Source organism: Mytilus trossulus, chromosome 9 (assembly GCF_036588685.1).
Source record: "Mytilus trossulus isolate FHL-02 chromosome 9, PNRI_Mtr1.1.1.hap1, whole genome shotgun sequence".
In the NCBI taxonomy this organism is placed as follows: Eukaryota; Metazoa; Mollusca; class Bivalvia; order Mytilida; family Mytilidae; genus Mytilus; species Mytilus trossulus.
The window spans coordinates 69,589,039-69,612,774 of NC_086381.1; the positions used below are offsets into that span (position 1 = coordinate 69,589,039).

At 33.6% G+C, this 23,736-nt stretch overlaps 1 protein-coding gene across 11 annotated transcripts in view; it reads right to left on the reverse strand.

Moving 5' to 3' along the window:
* Positions 1 to 2,834: 2,834 nt before the first annotated feature.
* The window catches only part of LOC134683320 (uncharacterized), a 62,369-nt gene continuing 41,467 nt past the window's right edge, over positions 2,835 to 23,736 (reverse strand). For all 11 annotated transcript variants that reach the window (XM_063542530.1, XM_063542524.1, XM_063542528.1 and 8 more), the window contains 3 exons: positions 20,359 to 21,904; positions 13,405 to 13,971; positions 2,835 to 8,208 (listed from right to left, as the gene is read on the reverse strand). In XM_063542530.1, coding sequence (XP_063398600.1) covers positions 8,087 to 8,208; positions 13,405 to 13,971; positions 20,359 to 21,667 — 1,998 coding nt within the window. In that variant the 5' untranslated portion in view covers positions 21,668 to 21,904 and the 3' untranslated portion in view covers positions 2,835 to 8,086. The remainder of the gene's footprint in view (positions 8,209 to 13,404; positions 13,972 to 20,358; positions 21,905 to 23,736) is intronic.

Sequence of the window (23,736 nt, forward strand, 5' to 3'; positions counted from 1 at the left end):
TTTACGTTTCTAAGACAAATGATGCATAAACAAAATAATGTTAACAGTAAATATAGTAATTAATAATCAATTATTCATAACGTAATGATCAAAATATGAACACAGACAATAATTCAGATTTGTTTTGATAGTATATCTATAAAAAGATACAGGTTAATTTAAAAATAGTTTTCAGGTCAATATTGCAATTCACCCGTCAATTAACCCAACACTCCAAAAAATAGTAAAACCTTGTTATATATGATTGAAAACTTTGGTGTAATTCACTTTGGTGCAATAAAACATGTATATATAAACTAGCGTTTAATTGAGTACATACTTAAAAAAAAAAAAAGTCACATTTACATGATAAAAATTCATTAGTCATCAGCAATTATTTAGTTTTTGATAATTTATCAAAGTTAACATTATATTCAGCCTTGTTAATTATTTAGCCACAACGTACCATTCATACGCTTTTGTTCCGAATTACCCCAACAAGCCATTTATCGGTTATATATATATATATATATATATATATATATATGAGTTTTGAAAAGTGCAGGAGTAATTCTCAAATGACATTAATATACCTGTATTAAAAATGAAAAAGGTAAAATCTTAAACGGGTATGGAGTATAAAGCTAGGTATCTTAGGTCCGAGAACACAATTAATTCGTAGTGCATTTCTTTTAGAACATAAATGAAAATAAAAAAAATCCCACCTGCGCTTTCTCAAAGAAACTTTTACAGTGTGTTGTACTAATTTTGGGACAAATTATATCAAAATTATAGAAAACTTCATCGCCTCTATTTCAAAATATGGACAATTTCATGTTAAGGGCGTCTTGAAATCTTTTGACAGCTTCCGAAGTGCTCATTTTCAACCTTTTTCAGCTGGACCAAATCACTACTTTCTTTTAAAATTCTGGACCCAAATTTTTTTACAGTGTAATTCCATCCCCCTATTTGCAATTTGAGGCATTAAACATGGAGAAATAAATTTGGAAGGGGTATAAAAATTAATGGCAAGTAACCCACTGTCAACACTAGGGACTATATTTGTGAACAGAACAACGAAAGGGAGGACAATGGTGGTCTCGGACCATAATTGCACTAATTTACAGAATTTAACTTAATCTTAACAAGGATTTGTATAGTTACTATACAAATCCTTGATCTTAATAAACATGATCATGATGGTGCATTACATCAGTTACAAATTCAAACTTATAATCGCGTAAGTTTTTCAACATCACATACATGTATATATAGTTGCTCACTTAACTATGTATGATGATAACATTAATTATTTTATTAAAACATGCAGTTCAATGAATCATTTGTACTTACACAATTACATACTGATTATCCCATATATTACTGAACCAAAATTCCTCCTTAATCTCTTATATGTGAAAAGCATTTCCAAACACAACCAACATGACCTAGCCACAATTTCAAATTGTTAGCATCCAGGAAGTGCCAACTAGGCATGCCCAGTCAATATTGTGTAATTCCTGCAATGTTCTGGCAAACATATAGCATGGTCAAAGTTTTCTGCAATCTTGTGGCAAACATTCTTTATTATCTTAAACTTTCTGGCAATCTTATGGCAAACATTGATGTTTCAGCAAACTTGCCGCAAGCTTGCAGCAATGTTTGCCAGAAGTTTGCAGCTAGCGGCAAACATCTGCAAACACTGTTTTATGTGTTCCTGCAAACTTTTTGTTTGCTGCAAGTTTGCGGCAAACAATTCAGTTTCATAAGGGTAGAGTGTGGGTTTCTATGTTGTGATGTTACACTATTGTTCAGGTCAGAGTGAAGGTTGGTACTCATTAAAATGTTGAAACTGCTGCATTTTTTTTTGCACCTGTCCCAAGTCAGAAACCTGATATTCAATAGGTGTTATTTGTTGGTGTGTGTCATAAGTGTTTCTTGTTTTTATATGACCATAAACAAAATTTGGAGGTTGTATAATGCTATGATGTCATGGTCTTTATTGTCCTAAGACACATTTGGTTTCAGGACAATAATTTTATTTTAGCTGAATGGATCTTGATAATATTTTAAAGGAAGATTCAATGCCAAAAAAGGGAGGTTGGGATTGATTTAAAGGGTACCAGGAATTTAGGAATTAGGGGGGGGCACCAAAAACAAGCATTTTTGTAGTTTCCAAACAACTTGTCTATAATTTGTGTGTAATTGTATGGACCTTACCGACATTGTACCACAATCAATATGACATATCACAAAAAATTTCAAATTTCAAATTTTTTGAAAAGTTTCAAGAAGAAATCTCCAATTGTACAGTTTTGCACAATAGATTTTTAATATTTTTAACCTCATTTATTTTGTTTCAAAAACATATAACAAAATTTTTATCACAATCCAAATTCAGACAGTATAAAGCTTGAATATTTTGTCCATATTTGACTGAACAGACAGTAAGCTGTTAAGGGTTCAACCTCTGCGGTGGTATTAGTGTGCTCAGGAAGACCTTACTTTGACCTGATAATGGTTTACTTTACAAATCGTGACTTGGATGGAGGTTTGTCTCATTAACACTCATACCAAATCTTCTTACATTACAAATCGTGACTTGGATGGAGGGTTGTCTCATTAACACTCATACCAAGTCTTCTTATATCTTAATACACTAAAGAATGGGGTAAATTTTGAAATGAATGCAGTCAAGTTTGGTTAAATTAGTAATATCATAGAGCTACTGGACATTAAACAACCAACAATCAATCAATCAGAGAAGAAGATTTATGTAAAAGTAACAGACAACGATGGATGCCAAGTAATGAGAAAAACTTGGTTGGCCAGGCAACAAAAACAAATTAAATGTCTCATACGATAACAATTTTTATTGATAATGATTTCTGTTGAACATAATGACATTGCACAATTGCCCAAGGATGAAACTAGGCAAACTTTTTCTGCCAATTCTATATTGCTATAATACAATCAAGGTTATGCATCTATTTACAAATTAAAATGATTATAGACTAGAAAACAACATAAAACAATCTGTTATTAAAAAATAAATGGTTCAATACATAAAACAATCTGTATTAAAAAATAAATGATCTCAGCTTAAAATTTATCTATAAAATTTAAAATTCATTTAACAAACTTTGGATAACAAATTCTATCTCTCACAATAAACAATAACACAGTAAATGGAATAGTTTAAATCAAAGAAGCTGAAGGTATTGTTGAAAGATTGAATATATAATAATGTAAATACTTCATATCCATATTGTATATACCAGATGGCATGAAAGCAAAGTTACCATGTTCATCAACAAATAAATATTCTATATTTAGAATTATTTTGTTTTCCCATAAGGCATTACATCAAAAAGCAAGAGGTTCTAAAGAGCCTGTGTCGATCACCTTCGTCTATGTGCATATTTAACAAAGGACATAGATGGATTCATGACAAAATTGTGTTTTGGTGATGGTGATGTTTTTGTAGATCTTACTTTACTGAACACTTTTGCTGCTACAATTATATCTTTCTAAAATGAACTTGGCTCAGTAGTTATAGTAGAAAAATTTACAAAAATATACCAAATATTTGTAAATTGTTAAAAATTTACTATAAAGGGAAATAAATCCTTAAGGGGTCAATTGACCATTTTGGTCATATTGACTTATTTGTAGGTTTTACTTTGCTGTACATTATTGCTTTTTAAAGTTTATCTCTATCTATAATAATATTCAAAATAACAAGAGTGCAAACACTGAAATGTCTCGCCTTCTTTACTAATCATTGATTTTATGTTGATAGTCCTTATAATAAAGCTTTATTACAACTGTCACATAAACTTAACATAAACCAAGAAAACTAAACATTGACCTTTGAACCATGAAAATGAGGTCACAGTCAGATGAACCATGCCAGGTAGGCATGTACAGCTAACAATTCTTAGATACAACAAATAAAATTGACTTATTGCTTATATTTTAAGAAAAACAGACCAAAACACAAAATCTTAACACTGAGCAATGAACTGTAAAAAATGAGGTCAATGTCAAATAAAACCTGCACGACTGACATGTAGATCATGAAATATTTCCATACACCAAATATAGTTGACCTATTGCATATAGTATTAGAAAAAAAGGCCAAGACTCAAAAACTTAACTTTGACCACTGAACCATGAAAATGAGGTCAAGGTCATATGACACCTGCCAGATAGACCTGTACACCTTACAACCATTCCATACACAAAATATAGAAGACCTATTTCATACAGTATAAGAAAAACAGACCAAAACACCAAAACTTAACTATAACCACTGAACCATGAAAATGAGGTCAAGGTCAGATGACACCTGCCAGTTGGACATGTACACCTTACAGTGCTTCCATACACTTAATATACTAGAACTATTGCTTATAGTATCTCAGATATGGACTTGACCACCAAAACTTAACCTTGTTCACTGATCCATGAAATGAGGTCGAGGTCAAGTGAAAACTGTCTGACGGGCAAGAGGACCTTGCAAGGTACGCACATACCAAATAGTTATCCTATTACTTATAATAAGAGAGAATTTAACATTACAAAAAATCTTAACTTTTTTTTTCAAGTAGTCATTGAACCATGAAAATGAGGTCAAGGACATTGGACATGTGACTGACGGAAAATTCGTAACATGAGGCATCCATATACAAAGTATGAAGCATCCAGGTCTCCCACCTTCTAAAATATAAAGCTTTTAAGAAGTGAGCTAACACCACTGCCGCCGCCGTAGCTGCCACCGGATCACTATCCCTATGTCGAGCTTTCTGCAACAAAAGTCGCAGGCTCGACAATAACCAAAAACTGCAAAATTTCCTTATAATTAATTACCAATTCAGGGACAGCAACCCAACAACAGGTTGTTTGATTCATCTAATATTGACCTGTTAAACAATTTTATGTGCTCTAAATGCTTTGGTTTCAAAGATATAAGCCAAAATCTACATTTTACCCCTATGTTCTATTTTTAGCCCTAGCTGCTATCTTGGTGAATTTGGCCTAGTATTTTCAAAACAGAAGATTTTTTAAAAATTAACGAAGATGGATGACAGACAACAAATGACAGACGCCAAGTGATGAGAAAAGCTTACTTGGCCCTTCAGGCCAGTTGAGATTAAAATAAATTTTGTCTCTATTTTTAAAATTATAGCTCCACATTTAAATTTCAGGTGTTACAATCTTGGATGGAGATATATTATGTCACAGATTAATCTATTTAAAGATTCTTTTTTTTTTATTAAATTTTAAAAAGATGGAAAAATAAAGATGTCCTCCAGTTGAAATGAATATATAATAGACATTTTTAAAATATCTGTCTTTATTTTTATAAGCAAAGAGTTGTCATTTCTCTATTCACTTGAATCTGATTTCTTTAAGAACTGTCAAAATTGGTGGAGGAAAATAATAAAAAATTAAATCCATATAATTAATATGCTATCTGCCTTGAGATATTCATGAAGAAAAAAAATAGAACTCTGACTTTTGTTTAACATTATAAGAAAGAACATTTAAATTATTCTCCAATCTTTTTTATTGATGCATTATGATTGCATGAAAAATTTCCTTGTTTAAGCAATTATGTTTTTTTTTATATTTTAGTATTGTGCGTTATTTTTAAGACATAATTATTTTATGTCACACATGAAACCTGTTCTTTGCACAAAAGTAAAGCCTGTCAAAATTCAAATTTGCAAAAAATGGTTGTAGGAAAAATAAAAAGCTTACCTTCCTAAATATGACTTTTTTATGAACCAAATATTATTTCTTGACTATAAAAAAGTTTGAGTTAAATCTTTGTATTATTCATCTTGTAAATATGTAAAATAAGGCTTCTTGCATGAATAAAAGTTATAATTACTCTTTTCCGTTATAAGTACAGCATCGTATGTAATTATAATATGACATGACCTGAAAATATATATATAAAAAATAGCATATTGACCCTCATCAGTTCACTTATCTCAAGTTTTATTGGATTTGACCCTCACTAAACAAAAACTGAAACCCAAATTTCTCTCCAGTTTCTCATATGAAAAAAAATATTTTGAAATAGAAAACTCATTTTGATATTTCATTTGATCACTGGGTTTTCACATTTAATGAAATACATTAGGAAATAAAAAGGTATTATACAGAGCAATTGTTTTAAATAATAGGAATCACTTTCCCATAACAAAATTCATTGTGTGCCAAAGCATAATTACACATTGAATATATTTGTTTTCACATGAAAGATTTATATATATATGAATAAAAATTCGTACTTTAATATCACTAAAAACCTAATCTTCTGTAGAGCTGTGCTTAAGCTTTGCACCATTTGCATTAATGGTGTAATTTTTGTTATCATTTACCAACTAACTGTTTCCTTAATTTGACCCCAATTTTTCTTTGATGTAAACATTGCACAATTCTCTACTCTAGTGACTTCTAGTTATGTTTACTCAATACAGGTACATACTCAAATAATCAAATGCATTCTGCAGACTTTCTTGTACAAACTACATTTATTAGTGCTTCCTTGGACCATGAGAAATCAACTAAATATTTGGTCCAATAAACCATTCTTCTTTACTGGACCAGACTCTTTTTTACAGGACATTTACATATATATATATCATTAGGTCCAGTATTGCATATAACTACATTGGACAAAACCCGGTCTTTGCCCAATGTCCTGTGACCTTGAAATTATTTTGGATACAAATAACAGTGAAACTTAAATCAACTTTTTAGTTAACTTACAAATTGAGCAAAATAATTATTTTTTTGGTGCTAATGAAATACAACCTAGTGAGGCAAATAAGATATAGAAGATTATAATATCGGCACAAATTGATAAATGAGAATAGCGTTTTATAAATTTGATACAACTAAGTGCTTTTCTTGATTGACCTTCGTTAGAAATGCTATTAACATGATTAACAAAAAAATTAAAACCCTAGAATCTGAATTTGCTATGAGTTACATTGGTAAAAATAAAAAAATAAGGGCAAAGTCACATGATGGTTTTAGTCATTTCTTATCGTCATTATTTTCAAATCAATTCAAGGCTTAAAACCATTAAAAGAAATTAAAGTGCTTGTGACCACTGTAGGATACAGAATTCTTTCATTTTGCAATTTTATCTATTTAAAATAAAACAGTGAACTTAATTATATATAAGAGTTTGAGTTATCTTTCTTTGTTCTTGATTGCTCATTTGTAGTTGAGCCTATTTAGAAAGCCATGGAATTCTAAAACAAAAACTTTTCTTGTCAAGTATTGTAATTCAAATACACTTTAAAATATCTAAGTAAAACATCATTTATCAATTGCATTACATTTACTGGAAATGATACAAAGAATGAATACTTTACTGCACTATTTGGTTCGATAGTGACAAACCTTGGAAAATATTGATAGCAAGTCAGCACCATAAGAGTTTAGATTGCATTTTCATTCAATCTTAACCCCAAAAAATTACTCCAAAATAAAGTCTGTCATTAATCACATAATGCTGAACTTTTTATGTAATGTTACCTCAACGCGTAAGCTAAGAGTGAGATTTCTAAGAACTTATCAATATTGGTTACAAGAGCGCAATTATTTGTTTACATTTTACCAGCAACTTTTACCCTTTTAACATCAATCTCTGATTAGAATCTTGTGTGGCTTCTGATTGGATGATATAGAATTGGAATTACTTTTAATCTTAAGCTTATCCATTTATGGTTTAAAAAAATCAGAAAAATAAATTTCATACTTTACAAAGTATAGAAAATTTGTTCAATTTTTGAAGGAGCCTTTAAAAATTGTCTTTAAAAATTGTCTTTTTATTAATTAAAAGAAAAAAGAATAGGTTGTACAAAGCTGTCAATTCTTGTAACAGGAACTGCTATACACTTTTTGTAGTTTTTGTTGTCTTGAAAAAATAAAATGTGGAACACCCATGCCACCAAATGGAAAATACATAACAAATAATTCTTTTCTTGTATCCTATTGTTTTGAAACATACAAGATAGGGACACCAGTAAATCATTTAAAAACGAATAACTTAGAAAGATGAATTACACAAAACTGTGAGCTACACCCAAACACCATTTGGATTTTTGGAAACTGACAATATTTTGCTTAGAGGACTGTCAATCATCTTCCTCCCTATACCAAGATTTGGTGATTTTCTTCCTTCCAGTACTTTTAAAACCACTGAAATTAAAACAAAAAAAATATAAAATAATGTCTTTTGTCACATATACATTAATGTGCAGATATTCTTTTAATTTGAAAATATGAAAATTTATTGGAAATTTGTTTCTCAGCATTATATGGTTACTAAATGTTTTATTTAAGCTCTTGGATTTCACACACACACACACAATATTAACAAATGTGTCACCAAACATTGTACGTTCACCAAACAATGTACATTCACCAAATAATGTACAATTTCACCAACACAGTGTGTTTTCTTTGCCACTTCTTAAACTTTGTCTTTCTACAGAAAGACAGTGTGAATGTCTACAAATGCATGTTAGAGTCTTGTTTATAAAAATCTTTTAAAGAAGGCCAAACTAAGTAGAAAATGTTTCATTTTTCAACTTATATGGTTAAAGCCTATAAAATAGTACATTTCTAACAAAATCTGATGCCACAATTTAGAATAATTTCTTTCTTTGTATATATATTTCAAAATCATTTTAAAGACACATTTAAATTTTGCAACAAATCATGTTCATTTACTTGATGTTTATGGTTCAAATTTAATTGTATACCTAAGCACTTGTTTATCTACATGTATTATAAAATGTATACAGAACTCATGCATTACACAAATATATTTAAGTTATGAAAGCAGGAAAATTGAGATATTATGTTCGGATATATACAAATGGAAAAGGAATAATTTAAACACAAACCATGCATTAATTTAAAATCTTGAGGTCATGTAATACATTTAAAAACTTCTTTTCTTGAACATGTCATAAAGAAGATAACAATCAACACTTTAATCAAACCAGTCAGAGTTGGAGTTAATTTTCTGAAGATGTATTAATTGACAAAATGCACCAAATGTTCCTTACAAAGAGAACAGAACATGCAAGTGACAATGTGACTGTTCTAATAAATGTTGTCACAGAGTAATGCTAACCAATGTATGAACCTTATTTGTAACAGAAGAAGCTTTGATTTATTGTCACAGAGTAATGCTAACCAATGTATGAATAGATATAGGAAGATGTGGTGTGAGTGCCAATGAGACAACTCTCCATCCAAATAACAATTTAAAAATTAAACCATTATAGGTTAAAGTACGGCCTTCAACACAGAGCCTTGGCTCACACCGAACAACAAGCTATAAAGGGCCCCAAAATTACTAGTGTAAAACCATTCAAACGGGAAAACCAACGGTCTAATCTATATAAACATGAACCTTATTTGTAACAGAAGAAGCTTTGATTTGTTGTCACAGAGTAATGCTAACCAATGTATGAATAGATATAGGAAGATGTGGTGTGAGTGCCAATGAGACAACTCTCCATCCAAATAACAATTTAAAAATTAAACCATTATAGGTTAAAGTACGGCCTTCAACACGGAGTCTTGGCTCACACCGAACAACAAGCTATAAAGGGCCCCAAAATTACTAGTGTTAAACCATTCAAACGGGAAAACCAACGGTCTAATCTATATAAACATGAACCTTATTTGTAACAGAAGAAGCTTTGATTTGTTGTCACAGAGTAATGCTAACCAATGTATGAATAGATATAGGAAGATGTGGTGTGAGTGCCAATGAGACAACTCTCCATCCAAATAACAATTTAAAAATTAAACCATTATAGGTTAAAGTATGGCCTTCAACACGGAGCCTTGGCTCACACCGAACAACAAGCTATAAAGGGCCCCAAAATTACTAGTGTAAAACCATTCAAACGGGAAAACCAACGGTCTAATCTATATAAACATGAACCTTATTTGTAACAGAAGAAGCTTTGATTTGTTGTCACAGAGTAATGCTAACCAATGTATGAATAGATATAGGAAGATGTGGTGTGAGTGCCAATGAGACAACTCTCCATCCAAATAACAATTTAAAAATTAAACCATTATAGGTTAAAGTACGGCCTTCAACACGGAGCCTTGGCTCACACTGAACAACAAGCTATAAAGGGCCCCAAAATTACTAGTGTAAAACCATTCAAACAGGAAAACCAACGGTCTAATCTATATAAACATGAACCTTATTTGTAACAGAAGAAGCTTTGATTTGTTGTCACACAGTAATGCTAACCAATGTATGAACCTTATTTTTACCAGATAGCAAGAAGCTTTGATTTGTTGTCACAGAGTAATGCTAACCAATGTATGAACCTTATTTGTACCAGAATAAGCTTTGATTTGTTGTCACACAGTAATGCTAACCAATGTATGAACCTTATTTGTACCAGAGAAGCTTTGATTGGTTGTGATACAGACAGAGCAAACCATTTGTTTGTTGTGTTTTAAATTTGTACATGTATTTTTAGGAAGGCATAACATCATATAAGTATACAATTTACTATTTTACTATATCTACTTCAATATCAACAAAGAAAATTATCACACACTTCAAAACAGCAGTTCCATCTATATTCAATGATCTGAAAGTTTTAAATCAACTTATATTTCATACATGAGCTTGTCTCGCTCAATCTTATTGTGTTTGTCCAATATAGTAGCCATCTTAAATAACTAGTCTTAAATCCTGGGACTAACCTAAAATCTAACACTTGATGAAATCTTAAGAATTGATTGGAATAATAAAACATATTGACTGTGAATTGGTTTGTATTTCTCGACTCTAAAAACTTCTTATATTCAAACTCTTATATGTAAAGAGTTGTTATTTGCATCTAGAAAAGTTTCTATTTTGTGACACCATTGAGCTGTTGACGTGAAGTGTGTGATATCTAACCTAATATACACACCACAAACAATTGACTAACACCACAATTACCTTTATCCTGGGATACCCTAACAAAACATAATCATTTCTTTACTCAAACATGCAAACAAACACGCTTTCTACACACTCATAACACTAAAATAACTAAGGTTCATGCAGGAAACATGCCCCTTTTTCATTTTAATGCTGCTTTTTTCTGTAGATGCTGGTGAAATTAGCTTTCTAAAAATTATGCATGAGAAATAAAATGAACAAAACAAAACTTTAGTGGCATTTCCAATAATGCAGTAACCAGTTTGAATAATTGTAACAAATATATTTGTCATGCATTACAGAATATGGCAGTACATGATCTCAAAAATGTACAAGCAGGTCAATTTAAAAGCAAAACTGTTTCTAAAATAATCAAAGGAGCACCAGTTTTATTGATTTTTTTTATTTGTAGATTTATTTAGCTGCTTTTAATATTTCTGTCACTTTTAGTTTTCACAATAAATGCCAAAAAATGCAAAATTTAGGGAAAACATATTTCTGAGGGCACCTACTCTTATTAAGGAGTTGATCAACAATTTCCTTTATTTATCTTTCTTATCATTTTTTGCTTTTTACTATTTCTTTCAATCTATAGTCGGCGTCACGTAAAATTGGCACCACGATGTTTATCAAATTTTTCTTAAATATCGATCACGTTTACTCCAGATCATATTTTTTCAATTTGCGGAAGAAAAATCCAATCCAAATATATACTACTGTCCTACCTTTTATTTTGTTTGCACTGTATAATCCTGACCTTCACATTTTTTAAGATTGTTTTCATTGTAAAACCGCTATCTTGGTTTCTATGAGGATCCCTTAATTTTGACAAAAATCATGGTGCCAATTTTACGTGACGTCAACTATACTATGATTTTGAAAATAACGGTTGATAACATATAAGGTATAAAAATCATCAATCAATGGGCAATTGACAGTTTCATATATTTCAATGTTTTGTAGATTCTATAACGCTGATCATTTAGGCTGTACACACTTTTTCTCTGTTATCTATATAATCTATGATAGTTTTCAAAGTAATTCCAATTAACACAAAAACATGGATAATCTTTGGTTATTTAAGAATAATAGTAAGAAGTCAACTAACTATTTCATTTAAGTTCACTCATTTTTACTGCACAGAAATCTTCAGGCAAAAAATAATGAGGAAAATGTAATAAATTATAATCATAGGTGCTTGAGGACAGGATCCTGTAATAAGCCCCCCATAGTCCCCCCCTTATTATCATAAATCTCAGATTTTAAAAATAAATATCACTTATTTGTACCATATATATACTAATATACCATATTTTTACTTTAAATAAGCATGTTTACTATCAACGTGAATCTCGACTATAGAGCGAAGCGAAAGGTTGCCAACTTCGTTTCAAGAAATTGGGGCAATGCTCAGGAAAAATTGTTTTAAAATCTAGTTAAAGGTCTCTTACCGGTCTAATCAGCGAGTACTTGCTGTTCCAATATAATTATCCTTATCGAATATCAATATCCAAACATAATATATTACTGTTTAAACACTTTTAACTAGTTTTTTCGCTGGCGGTGTTGGCAGTTGCTGTTTTTTTGTCCATTCAACTTTGATCAACGGAAGTTACAAAACAACGACATCTGTGTGGTCTTCAGCTCAAGAAGGATAACTCCACCTGAAAACGCGGGAAATTAGATGAGTTCCGGGGTAGAAAAAGTCAGAGATTTTCGAAATGCATACATTCTAAATTCTTGTATGTTTTCTTTCACTGCATTTACCCCGGAACTCATCTTATTTCCCGTGTTTTCAAGTGGAGTTATCCTTCTTGAGCTGAAGACCACACAGATGTCGTTGTTTTGTAACTTCCGTTGATCGAAGTTGAATGGACAAAAAAACAGCAACACCGCCAGCGAAAAAACTAGTTAAAAGTGTTTAAACAGTAATATGATATGTCTGGCTATTGATATTCGATAAGGATAATTATATTGGAACAGCAAGTACTCATTGATTAGACCGGTAAGAGACCTTTAATTAGATTTTAAAACAATTTTTCCTGAGCATTGCCCCAATTTCTTGAAACGAAATTGACAACCTTTCGCTTCGCTCTATAGTCGAGATTCACGTTGATAGTAAACATGCATATTTAAAGTAAAAATATGGTATATTAGTATATATATGGTACAAATAAGTGATATTTATTAAAAAATCTGAGATTTATAATAAGGGTGGGGACTATGGGGGGGGGGGGGGGGGGGGGCTCATTACTGGATCCTGTCCTCAAGCACCTATGATTATAATTGGTTTAAAATTTTGTGTCACAATTTTTTTTTTACATGCTTTTGTTGTATTGTGTATTATTTTCTAGGTACAACCCTGGTAAATACCTGTTCTGTAAAAAACCCCAAGTTCAAATGAATATGATTTAATGTATTACCCTCTCCACTGTCAGATGGTTTATCACTCCCCATTGGTGTGACTTGTTTAAATTCTCTCATGTTGACATCTTTCAGTTTTTTCTCTAATTGTACTACATCTTCCTTCTTTCTATCCAACTCTTCACTCAATTCTTTCAGATCATTTTCAATTTTGACCATTAATATTTGATCTGCCTCCCCTGTATTTGACAAGGTCATTATTTCAACTTTTACTTTCTCTACTTCCTCTCTTAATTGTTTTTCTTCTAATTCTTGTTTTTCCTTCTCTTCTTTCAATTCATTTTTCTCATTTTCAATGTCTTTTTCAAGGGAATTTGATTTATTTTGCAAATTCTTTAATTCTGACCCCACTTTTGTAGTCTGAGATTTAAATTCTAAAATTTCACTTCTAATTTTGGCTTCTGCTTGTCTCTCAGCTTGTACTAAGTCTACCCATTTTGTAGATTCTAATTTCGAAAGTTCCGTTTCAAACTGTTTTTTCTTTTGTTCCAGTTTATTTTTGTCTTCAGCAATCTGTATCAGTTCATTTGCCTGCTCTACATCTTTTTTCTCTAACGTTGTTATTTCTGTAAATAGAAAGAAATTGATCTTTGCTGCGCTCTAAATGGGGTTGATAAACCATGCATACAGTAATAACATGATTGAAGAAAAAAATCAGCTGAAATTGGTTCTGATGGTCATTTGTCATATCAAATCATACCAAATCTCCTTGTTTTTTTTTATATGTTGTTGTTATTTTATAATAAATTTTTCAATCAAATGTAGATCTAAAATTTTGAATAAAACAATCCTTAGGTCAATTATGATTGGAATTGAGTGCATCCAAATGAGCAGTTAGAACTCACAACCTCAGTGTTGACAGAAGTAACTACTTAGACCACTCACGGTTACCAAGAAATGAGCAGTTAGAACTCACAACCTCAGTGTTGACAGAAGTAACTACTTAGACCACTCACGGTTACCAAGAAATGAGCAGTTAGAACTCACAACCTCAGTGTTGACAGAAGTAACTACTTAGACCACTCACCGTTACCAAGAAATGAGCAGTTAGAACTCACAACCTCAGTGTTGACAGAAGTAACTACTTAGACCACTCACGGTTACCAAGAAATGAGCAGTTAGAACTCACAACCTCAGTGTTAACAGAAGTAACTACTTAGACCACTCACGGTTACCAAGAAATGAGCAGTTAGAACTCACAACCTCAGTGTTGACAGAAGTAACTACTTAGACCACTCACGGTTACCAAGAAATGAGCAGTTAGAACTCACAACCTCAGTGTTGACAGAAGTAACTACTTAGACCACTCACGGTTACCAAGAAATGAGCAGTTAGAACTCACAACCTCAGTGTTGACAGAAGTAACTACTTAGACCACTCACGGTTACCAAGAAATGAGCAGTTAGAACTCACAACCTGAGTGTTGACAGAAGTAACTACTTAGACCACTCACGGTTACCAAGAAATGAGCAGTTAGAACTCACAACCTCAGTGTTGACAGAAGTAACTTCTTAGACCACTCACGGTTACCAAGAAATGAGCAGTTAGAACTCACAACCTCAGTGTTGACAGAAGTAACTACTTAGACCACTCATGGTTACCAAGAAATGAGCAGTTAGAACTCACAACCTCAGTGTTGACAGAAGTAACTACTTAGACCACTCACGGTTACCAAGAAATGAGCAGTTAGAACTCACAACCTCAGTGTTGACAGAAGTAACTACTTAGACCACTCACGGTTACCAAGAAATGAGCATTTAGAACTCACAACCTCAGTAATGACAGAAGTAACTACTTAGACCACTCATGGTTACCAAGAAATGAGCATTTAGAACTCACAACCTCAGTGTTGACAGAAGTAACTACATGTACTTAGACCACTCACGGTTACCAAGAAATGAGCAGTTAGAACTCACAACCTCAGTGTTGACAGAAGTAACTACTTAGACCACTCACGGTTACCAAGAAATGAGCAGTTAGAACTCACAACCTCAGTGTTGACAGAAGTAACTACTTAGACCACTCACCGTTACCAAGAAATGAGCAGTTAGAACTCACAACCTCAGTGTTGACAGAAGTAACTACTTAGTCCACTCACGGTTACCAAGAAATAAGCAGTTAGAACTCACAACCTTAGTGTTGACAGAAGTAACTACTTAGACCACTCACGGTTACCAAGAAATGAGCATTTAGAACTCACAACCTCAGTGTTAACAGAAGTAACTACTTAGACCACTCACGGTTACCAAGAAATGAGCAGTTAGAACTCACAACCTCAGTGTTGACAGAAGTAACTACTTAGACCACTCACGGTTACCAAGAAATGAGCAGTTAGAACTCACAACCTCAGTGTTGACAGAAGTAACTACTTAGACCACTCACGGTTACCAAGAAATGAGCAGTTAGAACTCACAACCTCAGTGTTGACAGAAGTAACTACTTAGACCACTCACGGTTACCAAGAAATGAGCAGTTAGAACTCACAACCTGAGTGTTGACAGAAGTAACTACTTAGACCACTCACGGTTACCAAGAAATGAGCAGTTAGAACTCACAACCTCAGTGTTGACAGAAGTAACTTCTTAGACCACTCACGGTTACCAAGAAATGAGCATGTAGAACTCACAACCTCAGTGTTGACAGAAGTAACTACTTAGACCACTCATGGTTACCAAGAAATGAGCAGTTAGAACTCACAACCTCAGTGTTGACAGAAGTAACTACTTAGACCACTCATGGTTACCAAGAAATGAGCAGTTAGAACTCACAACCTCAGTGTTGACAGAAGTAACTACTTAGACCACTCACGGTTACTAAGAAATGAGCATTTAGAACTCACAACCTCAGTAATGACAGAAGTAACTACTGAGACCACTCATGGTTACCAAGAAATGAGCATTTAGAACTCACAACCTCAGTGTTGACAGAAGTAACTACATGTACTTAGACCACTCACAGTTACCAAGAAATGAGCAGTTAGAACTCACAACCTGAGTGTTGACAGAAGTAACTACTTAGACCACTCACGGTTACCAAGAAATGAGCAGTTAGAACTCACAACCTCAGTGTTGACAGAAGTAACTTCTTAGACCACTCACGGTTACCAAGAAATGAGCATTTAGAACTCACAACCTCAGTGTTGACAGAAGTAACTACTTAGACCACTCATGGTTACCAAGAAATGAGCAGTTAGAACTCACAACCTCAGTGTTGACAGAAGTAACTACTTAGACCACTCATGGTTACCAAGAAATGAGCAGTTAGAACTCACAACCTCAGTGTTGACAGAAGTAACTACTTAGACCACTCACGGTTACCAAGAAATGAGCATTTAGAACTCACAACCTCAGTAATGACAGAAGTAACTACTGAGACCACTCATGGTTACCAAGAAATGAGCATTTAGAACTCACAACCTCAGTGTTGACAGAAGTAACTACATGTACTTAGACCACTCACAGTTACCAAGAAATGAGCAGTTAGAACTCACAACCTCAGTGTTGACAGAAGTAACTACTTAGACCACTCACGGTTACCAAGAAATGAGCAGTTAGAACTCACAACCTCAGTGTTGACAGAAGTAACTACTTAGACCACTCGTGGTTACCAAGAAATGAGCAGTTAGAACTCACAACCTCAGTGTTGACAGAAGTTACTACTTAGACCACTCACGGTTACCAAGAAATGAGCAGTTAGAACTCACAACCTCAGTGTTGACAGAAGTAACTACTTAGACCACTCACGGTTACCAAGAAATGAGCAGTTAGAACTCACAACCTCAGTGTTGACAGAAGTTACTACTTAGACCACTCACGGTTACCAAGAAATGAGCAGTTAGAACTCACAACCTCAGTGTTGACAGAAGTAACTACTTAGACCACTCACGGTTACCAAGAAATGAGCAGTTAGAACTCACAACCTCAGTGTTGACAGAAGTAACTACTTAGACCACTCACGGTTACCAAGAAATGAGCAGTTAGAACTCACAACCTCAGTGTTGACAGAAGTAACTACTTAGACCACTCACGGTTACCAAGAAATGAGCAGTTAGAACTCACAACCTCAGTGTTGACAGAAGTAACTACTTAGACCACTCACGGTTACCAAGAAATGAGCAGTTAGAACTCACAACCTCAGTGTTGACAGAAGTAACTACTTAGACCACTCACTGTTACCAAGAAATGAGCAGTTAGAACTCACAACCTCAGTGTTGACAGAAGTAACTACTTAGACCACTCACGGTTACCAAGAAATGAGCATTTAGAACTCACAACCTCAGTGTTGACAGAAGTAACTACTTACACCACTCGCTGTTACCAAGAAATGAGCAGTTCGAACTCACAACCTTAGTGTTGACAGAAGTAACTACTTAGACCACTCACGGTTACCAAGAAATGAGCAGTTAGAACTCACAACCTCAGTGTTGACAGAAGTAACTACTTAGACCACTCACGGTTACCAAGAAATGAGCATTTAGAACTCACAACCTCAGTGTTGACAGAAGTAACTACTTACACCACTCGCTGTTACCAAGAAATGAGCAGTTCGAACTCACAACCTTAGTGTTGACAGAAGTAACTACTTAGACCACTCACGGTTACCAAGAAATGAGCAGTTAGAACTCACAACCTCAGTGTTGACAGAAGTAACTACTTAGACCACTCACGGTTACCAAGAAATGAGCAGTTAGAACTCACAACCTCAGTGTTGACAGAAGTAACTACTTAGACCACTCACGGTTACCAAGAAATGAGCAGTTAGAACTCACAACCTCAGTGTTGACAGAAGTAACTACTTAGACCACTCACGGTTACCAAGAAATGAGCAGTTAGAACTCACAACCTCAGTGTTGACAGAAGTAACTTCTTAGACCACTCACGGTTACCAAGAAATGAGCATTTAGAACTCACAACCTCAGTGTTAACAGAAGTAACTACTTAGACCACTCACGGTTACCAAGAAATGAGCAGTTAGAACTCACAACCTCAGTGTTGACAGAAGTAACTACTTAGACCACTCACGGTTACCAAGAAATGAGCAGTTAGAACTCACAACCTTAGTGTTGACAGAAGTAACTACTTAGACCACTCACCGTTACCAAGAAATGAGCATTTAGAACTCACAACCTCAGTGTTGACAGAAGTAACTACTTAGACCACTCACGGTTACCAAGAAATGAGCAGTTAGAACTCACAACCTTAGTGTTGACAGAAGTAACTACTTAGACCACTCACGGTTACCAAGAAATGAGCATTTAGAACTCACAACCTTAGTGTTGACAGAAGTAACTACTTAGACCACTCACCGTTACCAAGAAATGAGCATTTAGAACTCACAACCTTAGTGTTGACAGAAGTAACTACTTAGACCACTCACGGTTACCAAGAAATGAGCAGTTAGAACTCACAACCTCAGTGTTGACAGAAGTAACTACTTAGACCACTCACGGTTACCAAGAAATGAGCAGTTAGAACTCACAACCTTAGTGTTGACAGAAGTAACTACTTAGACCACTCACGGTTACCAAGAAATGAGCAGTTAGAACTCACAACCTCAGTGTTGACAGAAGTAACTACTTAGACCACTCACGGTTACCAAGAAATGAGCAGTTAGAACTCACAACCTCAGTGTTGACAGAAGTAACTACTTAGACCACTCGTGGTTACCAAGAAATGAGCAGTTAGAACTCACAACCTCAGTGTTGACAGAAGTAACTACTTAGACCACTCGCGGTTACCAAGAAATAAGCAATGTATACAATGTATAAGAAAAGAAGTGTTTTTTGGCCAATTTTTCCAAAATGGTCAGGGTCAGAGCCATAATACCCAAGATCAATCTCAACCTTCCTTTTTTGGTATGGAACCTTGTTTCAAATTTCATGAAGATCCAGACTTATACTCTAATATATTACTGTCCAGAAACAAAAAAAATCTTTTTTTGGTGTCACAATTGATGCTAATTGGCAATTAAGTATTAAACATTTTTGGTCATAGTAATATCTATGTCTTGCATACATATATACATTCCTTACTGTAAGTAATCTAATTATCTGTCTATTCTTGTCCTGAAATTACTGTGTTTTTATATCACAGTAAGCCAAAGTTTGTTGTCATATATTTTCTTTGACCATATGAATCTATAACTGATTTGTACACATGACTTCAGTAATAATGGTTAACTTGAATTGATGAATGGAACATGTTTAACCTCACCACATAAAGTAATTGTGCCTGTCCCAAGTCAGGAGCCTGCAATTCAGGGGTTGTCGTTTGTTTATGTGTGTAAGTTAAATATTTGTTTATCATTTCTCTTTTTATTTAAAATAAGGCTGTTAGTTTTCTTGTTTGAGTCATTTAAAGCCGATTATGCAGTATGGGCTTTGCTCATTGTTGAAGACTGTACAGTGACCTATAGTTGTTAATTTCTGTGTCAATTTGGTCTCTCGTGGAAAGTTGTTTCATTGACAATTATACCACATCTTCTTTTTCTTTGTACACATGATTTTTAGTAATAAGTCCATCCCTCTATCTAATAACTGACTTGAATATATAAAGTAGTTATTGAGTGTATACCATAATACTGTCATGACTGTATAGCAAGACATTTTTGTGGAGGATTTAATTTTATTTATTTGGTGGAAAGAATGTATCCACAAAATTTAACCTATACATAATATCACGTACATTTACTTGAAACCATGAAATTAAATCCCCCAAGAAATCATATATAGAGACAAAACCATGAAATTAAATCCCGCACAAAATCATACATAGAGACAAAACCATGAAATTAAATCCCACACAAAATCATACATAGAGACAAAACCATGAAATTTTAACCCCATGAAAATGAATTTATCTACAGTATATAACTGACTTACACAATTGAATCTATTAATTATTGAATACCTGAATCTATCACTTACACAATTGAATCTATTAATTATTGAATACCTGAATCTATCACTTCAAGCTGTGATTCCTGATGTTTAATTCGCTCTTGTTGTCTCGTCACAAGCTCCTGCATTTTGACAAACTCTGAATCAACTTGACAAACTTCCTTAATTGGGGAACTTGCAAGTTTCCCCCCAGGCATATAGTATTCTTCAAGCACTTGATCCTTTTTTTTACCAGAGTACAAGTCAGGGAAATTGCTATCTAAATCATATTCTACGACATCAGAACTTTCCTGTTCTGGGCTATATACACGAAAATCTAAGTCTCCATTAACTAAAGTTTTTGGACTAATAGGAGATTTTTGACGAGGAATAACTGGTGAAAATGCTGATTGTCTATTTCTATTATACAATGAAAGACTTGGACTTTGTCCCCTCGAGTCTGTTGGTGAAACAGGTGAAGCTGTTTTATTAGGAGAATTTCTTGCAGGACTACTTCCTGTGCGTGTGTGCACTGGTGAGTATTTGATTTGATGTGGTCCTTGATTAGCAGATTCTCCATTAAGATGTTTGTGCTTTCCTGATATGTCGTTTCTCTCTCCATGATGAGCATGCTGATGTGTATGATTATCAGATTGATCTAAATAATCAAACTTGTGCTGAATTGCATAATGAGTTGTCTCCTCCTGAGGTATATGTGGGTGAGAAGGAGGGTAATGATGCTGTGCAATCTGAGGCTCTGCCACATTTTGATTCCTCGAAATATTTCTAACTTGGCTGTATGGGTGATGACTTGCCAGGTGAGGCGCTGGGGGAGGTGGGTTTAGTATCAATGGGGGTTGTCTATCTACTCTCTGTTTTGATGAATTCATAAATCTGTCAGTTGGGAGGCTCTGTGTCAATGAAATATCACCGATATTCTCCTTCTCTGAAATGTTTTGAAGCTTACATGAATGTTTCTGTTGTTCGTTTTTCCGTTTGACAGATGGGTTTGTAACATTATGTGCACCACTAAATGTTAATGATCTACGAACTGGTCCATCCTTTTGAACCGGTGGGGTAAAATTATGTTGAAAGTTTTCTTTGGATTTCACCTGGTCCTTTTGTAATTCCTTTTTAGTCTGATCAGATTGCTGAAGAAGTAGCTGCACTTCATTAGCATACTCTCCCCATTTTTGTAAAACCTTCACCGGGAATTCTGCTTTGTTAAGAGGGCGCTCACTGTCCCTCCACTTTTCAATCAATGTGAATGTTCCTGTTCTTCCCATAGCATGAGCTAGTGCTATGACAATGTCCTGACAAGTTGTATTTTCAGTAACACCACATACAATTCTGGGAATACCATCCACTCTCACTTTTAACTCCATTTTAAGAAATAAAAAGAATGTTTAAAAAAGCCTATGTCACTAAAAGTTACAGGTGTTAAAACAGTTAATAAAAACACACCAATTATGTAAATTGTATAATCAGGGATAGTTATATTGTATCGAAACAAGTAATTCCTTCTGCAATAATTCCTTGTACAGTTTTCTGGAATATGATGTTTCCATAGCTTTAATGTCCCAAACTGTTTTACTCAGTTAACATAACTCTGCCTTGATTATCTAGAATAAAAAAAAACATACAGGTTTTAAATGTCTACCCCAAACAATTGACAATATGATAGTTATTTTATCTGTTCATATAAAGTTACCTACTTTCAATGCCAAATACCTTACATATTATAATATATATATTTTGTGTATTTTATTAAGAATAAAAAGACAATATTTTAAGCATGTCTAAAACAGCCTTCCAATCAAGAATAAATAGAAAACTATGACTTAAAGCTATGGACAATGAACCCTTATAATGCTCTGCCATATATGCATGCCATTAGTTCGATATACTTTAGATTTGATTAAACAGTGATTTGGAAGTATAACTTGAACTTGTTGTGCTGTTTGAAAGAAACAATCAAAAAAACCTCCTGACCATAAGTTTCAAGTTTTCAGCAAATTTTCACTTGTGTATCAAAATAATTAAACCTAGAGAGTCAAATTGCAAAAAGGTTCAATCTAAAACAGTAAAAATACTAGCTGTCTTTGAATAAAGATAATTAGAGTTGTGCTAAACTTGCAGTTTAGCTAATGTGTAAACCCTTTAACTCATAAACTTGACATACAGTATATAATTTGTCAAGGATTTGTAAAGTCTTTGTGTTTGTGATAGTTTTTGACTAAATCAACCATCATTAAAAGAAACAAATTTTGACCTTTAAAGAAGTATTGTTAATTTTGTTGCTACTGGTTTGCTGTTACTTATTTGTGAAAGTCAAATCCTTTGATCATATTTTCATAAAAAATGCTTTTTTAATATGGTACACCTTTATATCCTGTAATACATCACAATTGTAGGCAGTTGCTTGCTTGTTTTGAATTATTTATTTTTTAAAATAAATTAAAATGTAGTATGATGGCTAATCAAAGACAACTTTTCACAAAGACCACAGGACAGCCTTCAACAATGAACAAAATCTTAACCAAGTTTAGTCTTAGATGCATGATTTTTTATATAAGTTGTTAGTGGTTTTGAACTTGCTGTCAGATAACTGCGAGTACTCTCATATCTGTCCCTAGTGTCTTTTTGTTGTCGGGATGTACAAGTACCCGGCCACGTCCACTTGTATTTTTGTCCATCTGATCAGTTAAGCCTTTTTCAACTGAATTTTATAATTGGTTCTTATGTTGAACTGTTATACAACCGTCTCAAGTTAGGGGAGGGTTGGGATCCCACTAACATGTTTGTAACCCCACCACATTATCTATGTATGTGCCTGTCCCAAGTCAGGAGCCTGTAATTCAGTGGTTGTCGTTTGTTTATGTGTTACAGCTATTTGGTTTTCGTTTATTTTTTTATATAAATAAGGCCGTTAGTTTTCTCGTTTTAATTGTTTTACATTGTCATATTGGACCCTTTTATAGCTGACTTTGCGGTATGGACTTTGCTCATTGTAGAAGGCTTTACAGTTACCTATAGTTGGTAATGTCTGTGTCATTTTGGTCCTTGTGGACAGTTGTCTCATTGACAATCACACACACCACATCTTCTTTTTTACATATAGATATATGTAAGCTATGCTAAATAGGCCCCTATAGCTTCATAGAGAAAATCAAACTCCTGATAAACAAACCAAATATTGCAGGCTGAAACAAGCAAAAGTCTAATATACACAGAATAATGCTGGTTTTAAAAGGCAATAACTTAGCTGTCTTTCCTTCTGTTTTGGTGAATTATTATTTTTAATTTGCTACCCTATGTCAGAATTAATAACAATTGTTACATCAGATGACCATAAGGGCATTCCACTGTTTTGTTGCCACAGACATTTTTACCCACTTGACTTTTGACTGATTACTGGACACAAAATTACATTCCTTATATTGCTTGTTGTACT